Raw genomic sequence first — 13,903 nt, 5'->3', positions numbered from 1 at the left:
AACCTTCTGGTTTCAATCAGTCCCACTCCCTGATTACTCTTAGAACGTGACTCCAGGCCCCGACACAGAGTATTTATCTTGCATTAATTAGATTAGAAAAGCAGGGGTATTCAATACACCAACTAATCAAGTCAAGGGATCAATACGGCATGTGGCAGAGCTTTACATTGTCGTCACTCTGAAGATTACAAGTAATGAATTAGTTCTGGAAGGTGCCCAAAATAACACTTTTGTGACCTAACACAGGGGAAACATGAAGATTCATCTATTTCCCCACTGGAGAAGAAAGAGACGGTGCCAGCATGTATATACCAGCATGTATGTACCATTCCTGCAGGGCAGAGCTGGTGAGGCTGAGTAGTAAAACACGACTCCAGGTCATTGGCCAATATGGAAGGGTATACTGGGCTTCGGGAGCATTAATTAGAGCAAACCAAGGTTCAATGTCTTTGCACCCTGCTGAACGTGCCTCTGCCATTTCAGCTGGGCTCTGTGTCCTTCAGCTGGCTGTCCCACACATGCTGCTGTGATCGAGCCTCCTCGGAGGTGACTGCATTTTAACCTGTCTGCAATCTCAATGGCACGCGCGGTGGTCACATTTTGGCACAAGGTCAGTTTGGATGGCTTATAAATACCATCTTCAGACAGTTACCTAAACCCTGATGCAGCAAGTCTAGGTCTTGTTGTCAATGGGGATTTCCTACAGTCTTTGGTGCGCTGTGGTTTAATTACTGGGCCATGACACTAGTGAGTTATTTTATAAGTAGTGAAAAAAAAATAGGAAAAAAAAGACTTAGCAGCAGCCATCAATAGATGACGAAAGTGCGGACTGCTCTGTTTCAGGCAATGATGACTTACCCATGGAGGAATGGGCTTACTGATCATTTCAGGTCATTGTTTATTATGTTACAGGGCTGAAGGGGGGAGGAAGTCCTAGCCTGAAAGACAGAAACACAGAGAAAGGTGACCCTAAGTTCACATCAGCATTAAACTGGGGGTGAGGGTCTGTCTGGTGAAGCCCTGTGGGCTACTCAGGGCTTATAAGGACAGGCTGCAGAGCTGTTTCGAACCACAAGCGACCCTCTGACCAGGATGTGTAGAGAGGAGCCCCTGAGTTACGAACAGAGCTTTACTGTGAAAGACTGCCCAAGCAACCTTTTAACCTCCTTCTCTCCTCCCCTCCCCTCCCGAGCTTTCCTCATTGTTAGAAAACAAGTTGTTTCAAAGCCACGTTGCTGCTAAACCAGTAGGCGCTCTCTTGCTGTAATGCCTCTGATAATCCATATCATATTAAATTGTCCTGTTGGGTAGAGGGATACTCCTTCCTTACTTATGGCAACAGTCAGCTGAGGATGGAGAGTGCTCGTCTGATGCTCTCTTGTGTTTCTGCAGATGCTCTCCACTCGTGGGTTTCTCGAGCTGTTATAATCAGTCCAGCACGACTTCCCAACCCAGATCACCCATTTTACTAACCAAGTGAGATTACACTTAGAAGGGAAATGCATGCTAGGGTGAAGGCTCTGCCACCTCCTTTGATAAGATGGGGAGATAGTTTGTTCCCCACAACAGCAATTCTGCACTCAGTGTCTGGAGGGATGTGGAGTTTCTGAATAATTAAGGTCTTCGTAAAATAATCCATTTCATTCCTTCTGTTCCGAGCATTTGTCTTACATGAATCCTGAACAAAGGGGCTCCATTAAGGGAAGGCAGAAGAGCAAGAAAATCAGTATGACAAGCCACCGCTGCCTTCTCAGCAGCCGCCGCCTCCATCCCCCAGGCTGGGGCTTCGTCCCGAGACCTGCAGCACTCCTCCCGCAGAGCGGAGGAGCTCCCTTCTCCCGCTCTGCTGTCACGCACAGAAGTTGTGCAGCGCTTCTGCAGACTGGGCTCCTACTCCAGTTAATTTTCTCTCTCCCTGTGCAGCCTGAAGCAGTTGGAGCCTGCGCTGAGATGTAATGATCTCCTGATCTTGTTCTCGTGAGTCAGTCTCTGCTCAGTACAAACCTCTGAGCTAATCCCAGCGTGAACAGCTGTTTCTGGCAAAATGAGGGACAACAGGCAAACAAAGCTGCTCCGGGTATTTGTTTCCTTCTTCTACAGGAACTAAATCTTCCCAGTTAAAGTTCTTGAGGATGTCCATTAAGTTTATTGAGCTTGCAGGAGGTCTCAACTACAGCTCACTGTTTCGTGTTCCGCTGTTTAGATCAATGCAGCAAACATTTAACAATTTAACAACCTGTTGGGAGGGGAGAGGCAAGGAATGTGATTGCAACTGGAAGGCTGGGGTTTTTTTTCGGTACTTATCATTAAACAGCAAATGCTCTGCAACTGGAAACATGGTGAATGTCAGAAAAGCGGTTGCAACAGGCACAGTCATTGCAGGCTCTGTCCCTGCTTGTCTTTAGGAGGGAGGCGGAGGTGGTCGGTACAGGAACTATTGACAGCTATCGCAGTCCCAGGAGCTGGTCCCTCTGTTTGAGGAGGTGTGGGTGAGGTGTGAAGCTCAGAACGAGTTTGGTTACTGCCTCTTCTCTCCTGCTGTACCTGGGATGATGAGATGACCTCTGTGCCCATCACGCTCTGGATGCCTTTGACTGAAGCCCTAGACTCCTCATCCAACCTTAGCTGGTCAGCAAGGCTAGACATGAGCCCTAACCTTTCACCGTGCTCCTGCCAAACACGGTTTTCTTGCCAAACAAAGACATGAGCCTGCTTCCATTGGCTTCCATGAGAACACTCATCAGAAAAAGCTGGATTAACGTGATTTGGTGTGCCGAGTGATCTACAGGCATTGAGCAAGACGGTGCTCTTACTGGAGCTCCTTCACAAACATAATTTCCCTTTACTGTGTGGATCACATTAGTATGCAGGGCTACAGATGAGATGAAAACCCCACAGCTGACATGTTCTTTACAGTTTGCCTAATGAAAGACTTCTCCCGGTATGTCCTCAACCTACAGCCTCAAGGAGGAGACACTGAAGAGGTGGAGTGATGTGCCCAAGGCCCCCAGCAAGTGTGTGCCTAAGGCAGAAATCTCTAGTCCCTCAGTCCCCTCTCCCTTCTACTCTTCCCTGTCAAATTCCCCCCAAAACAGAAGAAATGCAGACTTGAGATGAAAGGGATGACGAGGACCATTCATTTGCCAGGGTCACTTCATGGTGTAGCCTTCTAACTCACTCTGTTGTTACTTCATCTTTCCTTCCTGGGAGCAGCTGATTTATCTTTATTATCCTCCTCTGTTGTCACTGTCATTAAATTTTGTTGAGCCAAGAGACTCCACTGTGTGCTTTAGTAATTCGATCAGAATGGAGGGGAAGCAGAGCTGAGGTAATAGGCAGCGTGAAAGAGGTCAGGAGAAGCAGCCGTGGCACATTAAGGGAAATACAGATCTGGGCTCCCTTGGAAATGGTAATCACATAGAGCGTGCCTGAGCAACTGGCAGCAATAATCTAGAGCAACAGCGACCCAGAGCCCTGTTTGTTCCCCTCTTCTTTGTTTCCCCAGCTCTAGTCTCATCTCCCTAAGACCTCATCTTGCAGGGATGTCACATCCCAGGCTCCTATCTCAGGTTTTAGTCTGCCTTTACCAATGCAAACCAGCTGCTGGAATTAGCAAGGGAAGAGCTCAGGCATTGCTCTTCCCAAGTCGCTGTTTTACATGCACCTCTGCGTGAATTTGTGGATTGTTTCATTTAAGCATCAGCCATTGAACAAGCCCAGTGGCAAAGTAATCATTTATCTGTACTACTTTATTTATATGTCAAGAGTACCCTGCTGAGAGAAGAATCCCACTGTGTTGTGCCCTGCTGCAGACAAGTAGTAAAAGACATTTTGGCCCAAGTCTAAATGGACAAGAGCAGAATAAAATGCAGGGAAAAAGGAGCTTCAAGGCATTGGAGATGAAATTAATTGATCTCCTAGAGATCAGAATAAAAAAAAGAGAAAAAATAGAAATTCTTTACCTTTCAGGTCAGCAGCAAAGCCCCGTTCCTTAAAGCCTAGCCCAGCACCCTGGTTACTAATGCATTTGTGTTAGCACTGCATCTCCTGCCCCTGTGTGTAAATCGTACACCTGTGAGTCATCCCACTGAGGACCATGGGACCATTTCCATGAGCCAAGTCCCAAAATCAGGCAGGAACTTTACCAGGATGCAAATACCAACGCACCAACCTATGTGCTGAGGTGAACAGGGCTTCATGAAGAGACCAAAAAGCCACCTTTATCTGTGGCCGTGTGGATCAGAGCCTTACAGCTTAAACCACGTAACACAGAGCAAGATGTTAGCGCGTAGGTAGCTTTAGCTCCTCATCGGTTACAACAAGCTGGGAAGATAACTCTGTCACTTTTTTGGTACTCCTAAGACACACCCTTTGGAGAGATACACAGATTCATTCTTTTTTCCTTTCCTTCTGTTTTTTTTTTTCCCTAGTGCTTTATTACGCTGTGTAACATAACACCAGTATAGTCATGTGTCTTGTGGTTAGGCACGTACTTGTACCTACAGCAGCCCCCACCCCATATACCCACCTATATGTGCACAGTAAGCGAAACAGTAATGTGTTAATTATACAAACACACAAAACCACATTATTATGGTCAACTACATAAAAACCACACGTGTTTACACTGTATGCATATGTATATACAAAGAGGACACAGTTCATCTGGCGTATTTTAAATGCCTTTTTAGGATGAAAAGGAAAGTGCCCCAGGAACTCTACTGACCACCAGGGACCGGTGCTATTCTTGAAGAGAGGTGTCCTGAATCCGTCATCTGTGTTGCACTGTAAAGGGAGCCTGCACGTCTAAAACAGAGGGTGAGAGCTTTTCTTTACACACATGCAGAAAGCATGTACGGACAGAAAGAAACCATGTCTCTTTCACCCTGTTTCTTGCCTTCAGGTACACATGCTCTCACATGCATGCATATACACACACAGAGACTTCATACAGTGCCTGAAAAAAAATACAGAAATAAACAATATAGAGAAAATGTCCAGGAGCCCATGTGCTGACTGGGCTAGCTAAGGTCCAGCATACAGCGTAGTAAATAGCAATTTCATTGGAATAAATTATTTATTAGTTTTTTAGTTTTTTTTTTTTTCCTTGAAGCTCATAAAGGCAACAATGAAAAATTACTCCAGAATTTATTCATTCTGCATGCTGGGAGAAACATTGTGTGTCTGCATATATATACAGATATAAAGAAGACCATGCTGTGATCTTATATTTTTATGAACAGACTGCAAGTTTATGCACACCACAGAAATAAGCAGAACGCCACAAAAATTAAAGGAGCAGTGCAGAAATCCGGTATCTTTGCGGGCACATAAAAAGACAGAGATACAGTTTGCTTTAGATACTATAGATGGCTGTTCACTTTCCACTTAACTAGGCTGGAGCTGATCTTTGCCAGATGATCACTTCTGTACCTTCAGGCACTGAGATACCATGCTAGACTTGGGCCGCTGCCCTGGGCTGCCACAGCAAACACATATATGTTGTGATTAGGGCTGTCCTGCAAGGTCTCTACGTGCTCAGCTTCAGTGAAGACCTCTAGATGCTCTTAATTTTTCCTGCAATTTCCTGTCTGGCCACATTCCTAGTACTGCCCAAAGGCTTCCAGTGGTACTGTTCTGATTGGTAGCAACACCATGCTGGATATGCCAAAATCTCCACTGTTTTGAGGTTATTTTTCATTTTTTACTAGTCTTTTGCAGTTCTTTGTTATTGGATTCATAGGCTATGCCCAGCCTTTCCATTGTACCTCTACCAAGACTTGACAGCACCTTTGAGGTTTCAGTCATAGAATAGAATAGAATCATAGAATCATTAAGGTTGGAAAACACCTCTAGGATCATCAAGTCCATCAAGACCTCAAGGATCATCAAGTCCAACTGTCAGCCCAACGCTACCGTGTCTCCTAAACCATGCCCTGAAGTGCTGCGTCTACACATCTTATAGAATCATTAAGGTTGGAAAAGACCTCTAAAGGTTGGAAAAGACCTCTAAATGATGATACATGTAGATAATGTGCATTTTCTTTTTCCGCAGCCAATAATTGAACATGAAGTCCATCCTCCCCTGTTTCTAAACCCTTAGCACTTGATCTAGGTCTCTCCATTAAGTGTATCTTCGTGCTACATAGAACAACAACTTTATACATTGAAGTACAACTCCAGGGTTCAACAGATCACCATCTGACATCTAAGGATCAGTGGAGGTTCTCTTGTAGCACAGTCAATTCTTTGCAAACCCTTTCCTAATATCAGGCATTTTTCTGGCTGTCCTGAAACTCAGCACAAAAATAGTCACTGGGCTTTCAGATATATTACACCATGGGTTTTCTCTCATGATAACACAGACATATCTATGGTGGGGAGCACAGACCTGTCCCAGGTGAACAACAGCTGCTGAATCATGTGAAGTCACACTGCCCAGAAGGCTAGAGGAGAAAGTAAATAGCCCAGGAGAAGAATGAAACTTTTGGAGGAGTGTCCTGATCTCTTCTGCAATTTCTCCATAAAAACCAAACCAAGGATCTTCCACACCTCAGCTCATCCAGGGAGCCATTTCCACAAAGTCATGGCATCTCTGTGTGCTTCATGCACTCTAAGAAATAGCCCCACAAATGTCCTTGAAGGACTTTGCCACAAATCACTAATTTTTCTGATTCCTCTGGAGTTCTTAGTCAGCATTTTTGCCTCTGGGATCCTCAGCCACATTTCCTACAGCAGTGATGTGGGTTTGGTTTTTTTGGAGACGCTGAAGTGAGGGCTAAAATACCGTAGCTAACTTTAGTAGTAATCCTGACACTCCTTGGTGTCCGAGCCATAGTACTAACTCCAGGTGGGTCATCTCATAGTCTGGGATCTGTGTCCCTTGAAGCTGTGTGGTGTCTCGTTCACGCTTTTTATGGAGTGGCTGGGGGCTCTTGTGTAGCCAGAATAAAAGAGAGTGACAAGAAAATCTCAATGGCTGTAAGCGAAGTACAGCATGAATTTGCTAGAGTACTCAGTCCAAGCCCTAAGACTTAAAGCTGAAGAACTGATACTATTATGTGGCTTCTTAAAATCTATTTCTGGTCATTCTTTGGCTAGCAGTCCCCAAAATGACCTCTGTTCATCCCACCTCAGATGCACAGAGTAGCAACCTAGGCAAGAAGGCTAGGGACAGAGAGAAACGAAGGGCAGTGGAAACTGCTGACCCCTCCCAAGGGGATGAGAACTACTTCCTTGGGGGAAAATGTATTGATTACCCAGCGGAGGCAGGGGGCATGCAGGCACTGTGCCAGAATGGCTGCAACAATTGGCAACAACCTGGCCTGTCCTTTGGGTGGGAGTCTTGGACAAGCATCTGAGGATGCTCCTCCGTGGCAGAGCAGCCAGAGTCCTAAGCACCTCTGTAAGGACCATGGGGACATCCTGAGCAAAAAAAGAGCATTGACAGTGGACACTGCCAGGATCCCTTAGCTGTGATGTAGAGGACAGCTAAAGAATCGTCTTCATTCACAGACAGTGCAAATACCCCCGTACAGATGAGCTGCCTGACTCCCTTTATAAGCACTGCAGTGATGTAGCTACTGCTGAGGATAATTCATGCTATCCTAAAGTTGAACCTGCAGGAAGCCAAGTGTATTTCACCCTGAAAGGGCCATTTTCTCTCTCCCACTAGGTGTCTGGGTGTTTCACCCACATGCAGAGAGACATGCTACAGCAAGTTAAGATGAATACCACCACTTCTGCCTCAGTGAGCCTGCTCTCCCCACAGGTCATTAGCAGATGAGCCCGGCATTCCAGGAGGATGGATGTATTGCCAGGCAGCCGCTGTGTCCCAGCTCCTCTGCTGGGTACCAGCAGTGATGGCTGCACTGCACTCGGCCTCTCCAGCCAGTGGTGGGAAGGACAAGCAAGGAGAAAAAGGAAATCTTTCTTCTTGGGTAGTATCTTCCACTAATGTGGCTTGAAGCTCTTTACAGACAGAAGCTCTGGGCTCCTAAACTCCTTGGACCGTAGCACTTCCTTTCTTCCAAGGGAGATAAGGTGAGAACCAAAGAGGACCTTGGAAATGTGGGTGTTGCATGGGCGTTTTACAGTGAACAGGTCCCTTGTAATATACATATAACTCACAGGGATTAATTTGGTGAGCTTGACCTGGTGGCCTGTGCTCTGGCGAGTGAGGACAGGAGCCACCATGACATGTTTTGCAGAAGACTGTGCAAGAAACCTTCAGTAGCCACTACTGCAGTCCGTGAACTAAGGGCTGTTGTTTAACACCATTATTGTGAGAGGTTAGTTCAGCACACCTTTCACATCGTGGGCGCCAAGGCATGCAGGGGTAACTGTTCTACCCAACTGGTTTTACAACACGAGGGGCTCACCAGGGAGTTGGGCTCAGAAGAGTGGACGTCCCCAGCTTTGTCCCTTTTGGGTAGTTTGGATAGTGACGACGTTAGGCAGAGGTTGAAAATGCTGCCCTTTTGGCAGGGAATTCATGGCTGCTGCTCTGTTGTGCTCCCTTCTCATTGATAAAAGCTGTCCCTTCTCAGAGACCTGCTCAGAGAGCTAAGTGCTTGAGGGACACCCCTGGTGTGTTTGCAGCTTTGCCCCAGTAGTTTTATGGTTATTTGCTATTGCTCCAGCTTTCTCAAAGGAAGACAGCATTAAAAAAGCTTTCTGTATTCCTTGAGTACCTTCCACGATCCCTTGGCAGCAGTCATCCCTTCACATCCTCTCAGTGATGTTACTGGCATCAAGCACAGGGCCCCACCAATCCTAGCTCTCTGATGCACTTAATTAAAGCGGAATTGCTCAATAATTCTGTTGTGCTTTCCTGGGCATCTGGTCATTCACCTCTCATGTGCACAGGCAATTAATTTTTAGGTTGTCAGTACAAAGGGATTGAAACAAGGATATTAATTCCAGCCCAGTGGGAGGAAAGAAGGAAGTTTTGCTGGTGTATGAATCCACCTGCAGGGCTCTGCCCCTGGACCCTGAGTGCCCGCAATGCCTAAAGGCCTCCCAGAGTGTTGAAAGTTGGAAAGGAGGGAAGGATTTTGAGATAAAACAGTTCCTCCTTCCTGCCCAATTCCATTAATATTGTGTATAAATTAATAACCATGTTCCTCTCTGGAAACCTCATCAAAACCAGTGGCCCAGGGTGCTACATAAAAATAAATGCCAGACCCTGCTGCAAGGAGCTGTATGTGGCCATTAGTGACTTGTGCAGGATCACACAGAGACCATGTAGAAATCTCAACGCTGAAAATCCTGATTCATGGGCTAGGGCATTTTCATTAGTTTTTCCCCTTTCTTAAAAAAAAAAAAAAAAAAAAGAAAAGAAAAAGGCAGTACAGAATCATCATTTTCCCCTGGCATTTATTGAAATGTCATTTGAATGAGACCAAACAATGCTTTACATTCCTTTGGGTAACTGATCTGGACAAAAGTCCATGAGAACAGGAAAATTGCAACTCTGATCTAGTTAATGGGTATTAGAGGCACAAAATGCTTTCAAATGCACACAATTATTTTTATCTGCTAATTGAGGGGATGAAAGCTTCTTTCTAGGAAATATGGTAATATATATTGATCAGAAAAATGAAGCTTCTATATCAAACTCTGAGCACGATGCAAGGTTAAGGGATTTTAATTAATGAAAAAGCTTTTTTATGAAATGATGCCACCACTCAAGGAAAGTATACACTATGACCTCTGGTTAAGTGGAGACACCTGTTAAATATGACACTGCTCATATGAGCCATCACTCACCCTCTTTCTTGGCCAGATAAATATTGAACAGACCTGCTGCCAGACCAGGCTGTCCTATTCTGCCCTGCTTGGGTGGTGGGTGTCCCCCACTGAGGTGACCCGGACTGATCACATATTAGCATTGCTGTGGTCCTCGAGCACATCTGCTGGTTTAATCTGTTCAAAAAGAGTTTGGGTCATATAGTCTGAGCCATTGCGAGATGAAAAGAAAAGCCAGTAAGTAGGGACAACTGGGAGATTTCTTACAGAACTTCGCTCCTGATGCGAATAAATTTAAAACAGCAGTGCAGGTGCACCCACAAGTCCTGTGCCTTTTACTCCTGAAAACAGTTCCTTTCCATTTATTTAAGTCCAGACTCCTACAGTTATCAGGCGCCCAAGCTGCCAGTGAAATGATGGCTTCTACCTCTTCTTGGATTTATTTTCTAACTCCTACAAGCACAAACAGAAATACAAATTAGCTCTTTCTATCACTTATTTTGAAATCTGCCTAGCTTGCCTTGCAAATGGAAATATAATGAATTACAGCTTCAATCAGAAACAAGGGCTTTAATTGTTCAGGGTATTAGTGCTACATTGTTTACAAGATTATTCATTTTAGGAGGCACAGTAAACTTAGACTGAGTCCCAAATGGATGGTAAACTGGCAAAATCTAACCTGCAGCAGTGTTTTTGCTAGCTGAAAGGTAATATATTTAGTTTCACCCCACCGGGATTCTTCTGCATCTCAGACCTGCACAGGACAGATGCTAAATTGCCCAAATTGGCAGAATTATCATACCACGGGGGCAGAACGGAATCTTTGCTGCAGGATTTAACTGGTTAGCTTGAGTACAGCGAGGCACCTACATGTGTGTCTCCTATTAACAATGTATGGCTACAGCCCTACCTAAAATTTAACCTGGAGCTTCTTTACCTGGTGGGACAGACCAGACCCACTCAAGTCAGCTCATGGTGGAGTAACGAGATTGTTCTGCCACCATCTCCAGTGGGAGGAAGAACACCACTTGTCACGCAAAATTGCTGGTCTGTTTGCTTTTACTGGGACGTTTCTGCTGCACTCCTCGCCGGCGGTATGTGAGTACCTAAGTTTTGGCTGTACGTATTCCTCAGCAGAGTCATGGAAAGCCAAACGGAAAAGGATGGCTCTACGCTGAAAGTGATTATGCCCAGGCTCAGGTACGGGGCTCAGATGTGCTGCTGAGGGGGATGCGCCGAGCAGAAAGTCTCATTAAGGCAGGGAGAAGTAGACAACCCTCCAAAGGGAACACTTTCGTCTAATCGCATGTTTTTATCTTGCTTCTGACACTGTGCAATGAGGTTTGGGAGAGGCCGGCAGAGTCCAATGGAAATTCAGAGAAAAGCAACATTATCCACTGAAACATCAGACAAATATCGACTTCCTCACAAAAGGCTTACTTAGACGCCCTCGGGGAGTCAGTATTTGGTGGGGAGCATTAAAATTTCACAGGCCCTTGGCCAAGGTGACTTTCTACAAGTAGGACTGATGTCTGGCAGTAAACCTGCCCACCAAGCCTGCCTCAGGTGGGCAGAGGTGGTCCAGCTGTCAGCAACCCCTGGTCTTCCCCTGACTGACAGCAAAGCAACATTCATCTGTCATTTGCTTTGCTAGAGATGAAAATCCTCCTGCCTGGGGGAAGTGTCTGAGTAACAAGTCCAAGGTCCCAATAAATCCAAAGCAGAGGAGGAAAAGCAAGGGTAAGCCCAGAGACCGTGATGATGGGCACTTCATAAATACAGCTGACAGGTCAGAGAGGTTGGTAGGTAGATTTCTGGCATTTTAGGATATGAACACACGCTCTGTAAAGGCTGGACTCACTTCCAGTCACAGTAAAAGGGAGATTTCGTGTACCCTGGGAATTGTAAGTCCCCAGAAGCATGTGACTGCATTTCCTGTGCATTATATCCCATTATGCAGATGCCTTAAAGTAAATGTAGATCACATCAAGACTAATTGTAAAGGGCTTTTGGTTGTGAGAAGCAAAGTGCTTTGAGATGGCTTCTGATGGTCCGATGGCCATGTGTCTTTGCCCCTTCCCCTCTCACTCCACACCCTGCCTCCACGCATCATGATGTCCTGAGCTCTCACAGGCAAGGCCAGCAGGGCTCACCGGGTTAATTAAATCAGTGTCATTTGCTGTCTGGAGCTCAAATGACAAATGCATTTCCAAGCTTGCCCCTTTCGAGGGAAGGGTGGTTTGTGAAGCGTGACGGTGGCTCAGGGCTCCTGGAGGCTGTGCGCACACGTGTCACCCAGGTGAAGGCATCACCACCCAGTGATACAGTTTTCCCCAGTTTCCCCAGTACGGTTTTCACTGGGACAGAAAACAGCCCTGTGTTAGTGCTGCGAGCACATTTTCACTCCGCTTTAAGACTCCCCCTTTCCCGCTTCCTTTCCTGGGCTGTCATGGGGGAGTAAGATGTCAGGAGATGCTTGGGAAGAGTGAAGGGGACAGTTCCCCTCCTCCCCACTCAGGCTGTGAGTGCAAGGCTAATTCTATTAGCCCAGTCACTCCATTATCCAAATAGCCCCTCGCCAGCCTCCCGGTGCATTTGCAGATGCATTAGTGTAATGGTACTGCGCACTGCCAAACACATGCTGCCTTCCATCCCAGATGTGCTTCCCAGGCAGATAAGGTGATTCTTATGTTGATATATATATGTGTGTGTGTGCGCGTGTGTATGTATATGTACAAAAGTACCCAAAGGTGTCAGCAACTTTAAAGATACTGAGCAGACAGAGCGTTTACAGAACAAAGCTCGTGTTTTGTAACACCCTTTGAGGTCCTACATAAGCTTGGATGTATAGGTACAAAATGATGCATGTTGGTTCATGGCACGACAGTTAGGGTGTACGCTTTATCATCTGCAAACGTTTACAGTTATACAAAAATAAGCCCGATTCCCTGCTTTGTGCCTTCTGTGCTTTGAGGTTTGCAGGAATGTGTCTAACCTTAACTTGATTTTCTTACATTAGTGCAATGTTGCCTCTTTTAAGCTGGAGGGTGAGGGATGTAACTCAGAGGAGTACCGGGTACCGTCTGTGTGACACAACTTTTCTCTTGCCCAGTGACCTGGCACGAACAGTACAGCAGATCCGCATATGTGCAGCAGGTCCAGGTTTTCTGTGTGTCCCCTCTGACTCCTGCACTGCACATCCCTAGGAGAGGTTACAGCCCCACAAATGGAACACTAAATTCAGGGTGACTTTTCACTGGGGTGGGGGGGAGTTAATGTCTCGGAGAGGCAGGATGGCAAAAAACCCTCAACCAAATGCAAGCAGAAAAATACAAAATTATCCCATTGAAATGCACAGGATATTTCCAGGGACCTGACCCAGCTGAGCAAGAAAATTTCATCTGCCCAGGAAAGAAGCTTGCTATTTTTCTAGGACCCTGGGGCAAAACTGTCAATGCTAAGAAGTACAAATAGTCCCTTTGCTTTAAGAAATAATGATTCAAAACTGCAGTTCTTTATCAGGTGTGAATTCGCCTTCCTTCTCTTAAACAGTTGCATGAGGAAGCAAACAAAGGCACACACAAACCCCTAAACATACATCAACTACCAATACTTCAGCAGTTAAAAGATCTTTTTGCCCAACGATCATTACCGCTGTTCCTCTAAGTAGAAAGAATTAACATCCCAAAGCTGTCTGAGCACTGAAGACGGGGCAAGGAGTCAGTGCAAATTATTGGGTGTGTAAACTTTGTGCCACAATTAGTAGTAGGTGGGTTGATTGTCAGTTTAAAAACAAAGTCTAGAAAAGAGAAAGGGGAGCTGTTTCGCTTGTGTGGGAGCAGGGAGAGCCTACAATATTTGCCACAAGCACTTTTATCTGTTTAGCTATGAAAATTAATGAAAATAAATGATCAGAAGGCAATAAATGGATCGGCAGCTACCCTCGCAAAGGAATGCTGATACACTGTTTACACATCTAATGTTTGTTTTGAGACTCCGCAATCTCTGCAGGATGCTTCGGTGCATATGGTGTTGTCACTGTATTTCTTTTTCTTTTTTAATTTATTGATCCAGGGTATAAAAGTGTCCCTGAAGCCCTGGCTTGGTTTTTGGAGGCTCCCTTTGCTGGGAGGAGCTGGTACAACTCAAGCAA

General features: G+C 45.7%; 1 protein-coding gene across 5 annotated transcripts in view; it reads right to left on the bottom strand.

Moving 5' to 3' along the window:
- Positions 1–13,903, bottom strand: part of PLXNA4 (plexin A4) — a 460,966-nt gene that overhangs the window by 203,859 nt on the left and 243,204 nt on the right. Inside the window, exon 5 of one of the 5 annotated variants that reach the window (XM_064442412.1) lies at positions 9,195–10,203. The exons of the other annotated variants lie outside the window; for them this stretch is intronic. Within the exon in view, the coding sequence (XP_064298482.1) occupies positions 10,174–10,203 (30 nt within the window). The 3' untranslated portion in view covers positions 9,195–10,173. Of the gene's footprint in view, positions 1–9,194; positions 10,204–13,903 lie in introns of those variants that run through there. 5 annotated transcript variants of the gene reach the window in all.

Source organism: Phalacrocorax carbo, chromosome 1 (genome assembly GCF_963921805.1).
Source record: "Phalacrocorax carbo chromosome 1, bPhaCar2.1, whole genome shotgun sequence".
NCBI lineage: Eukaryota > Metazoa > Chordata > Aves > Suliformes > Phalacrocoracidae > Phalacrocorax > Phalacrocorax carbo.
Note: the sequence above shows the minus strand (reverse complement) of the source record. Positions and strands in the feature narration are given on the sequence as shown.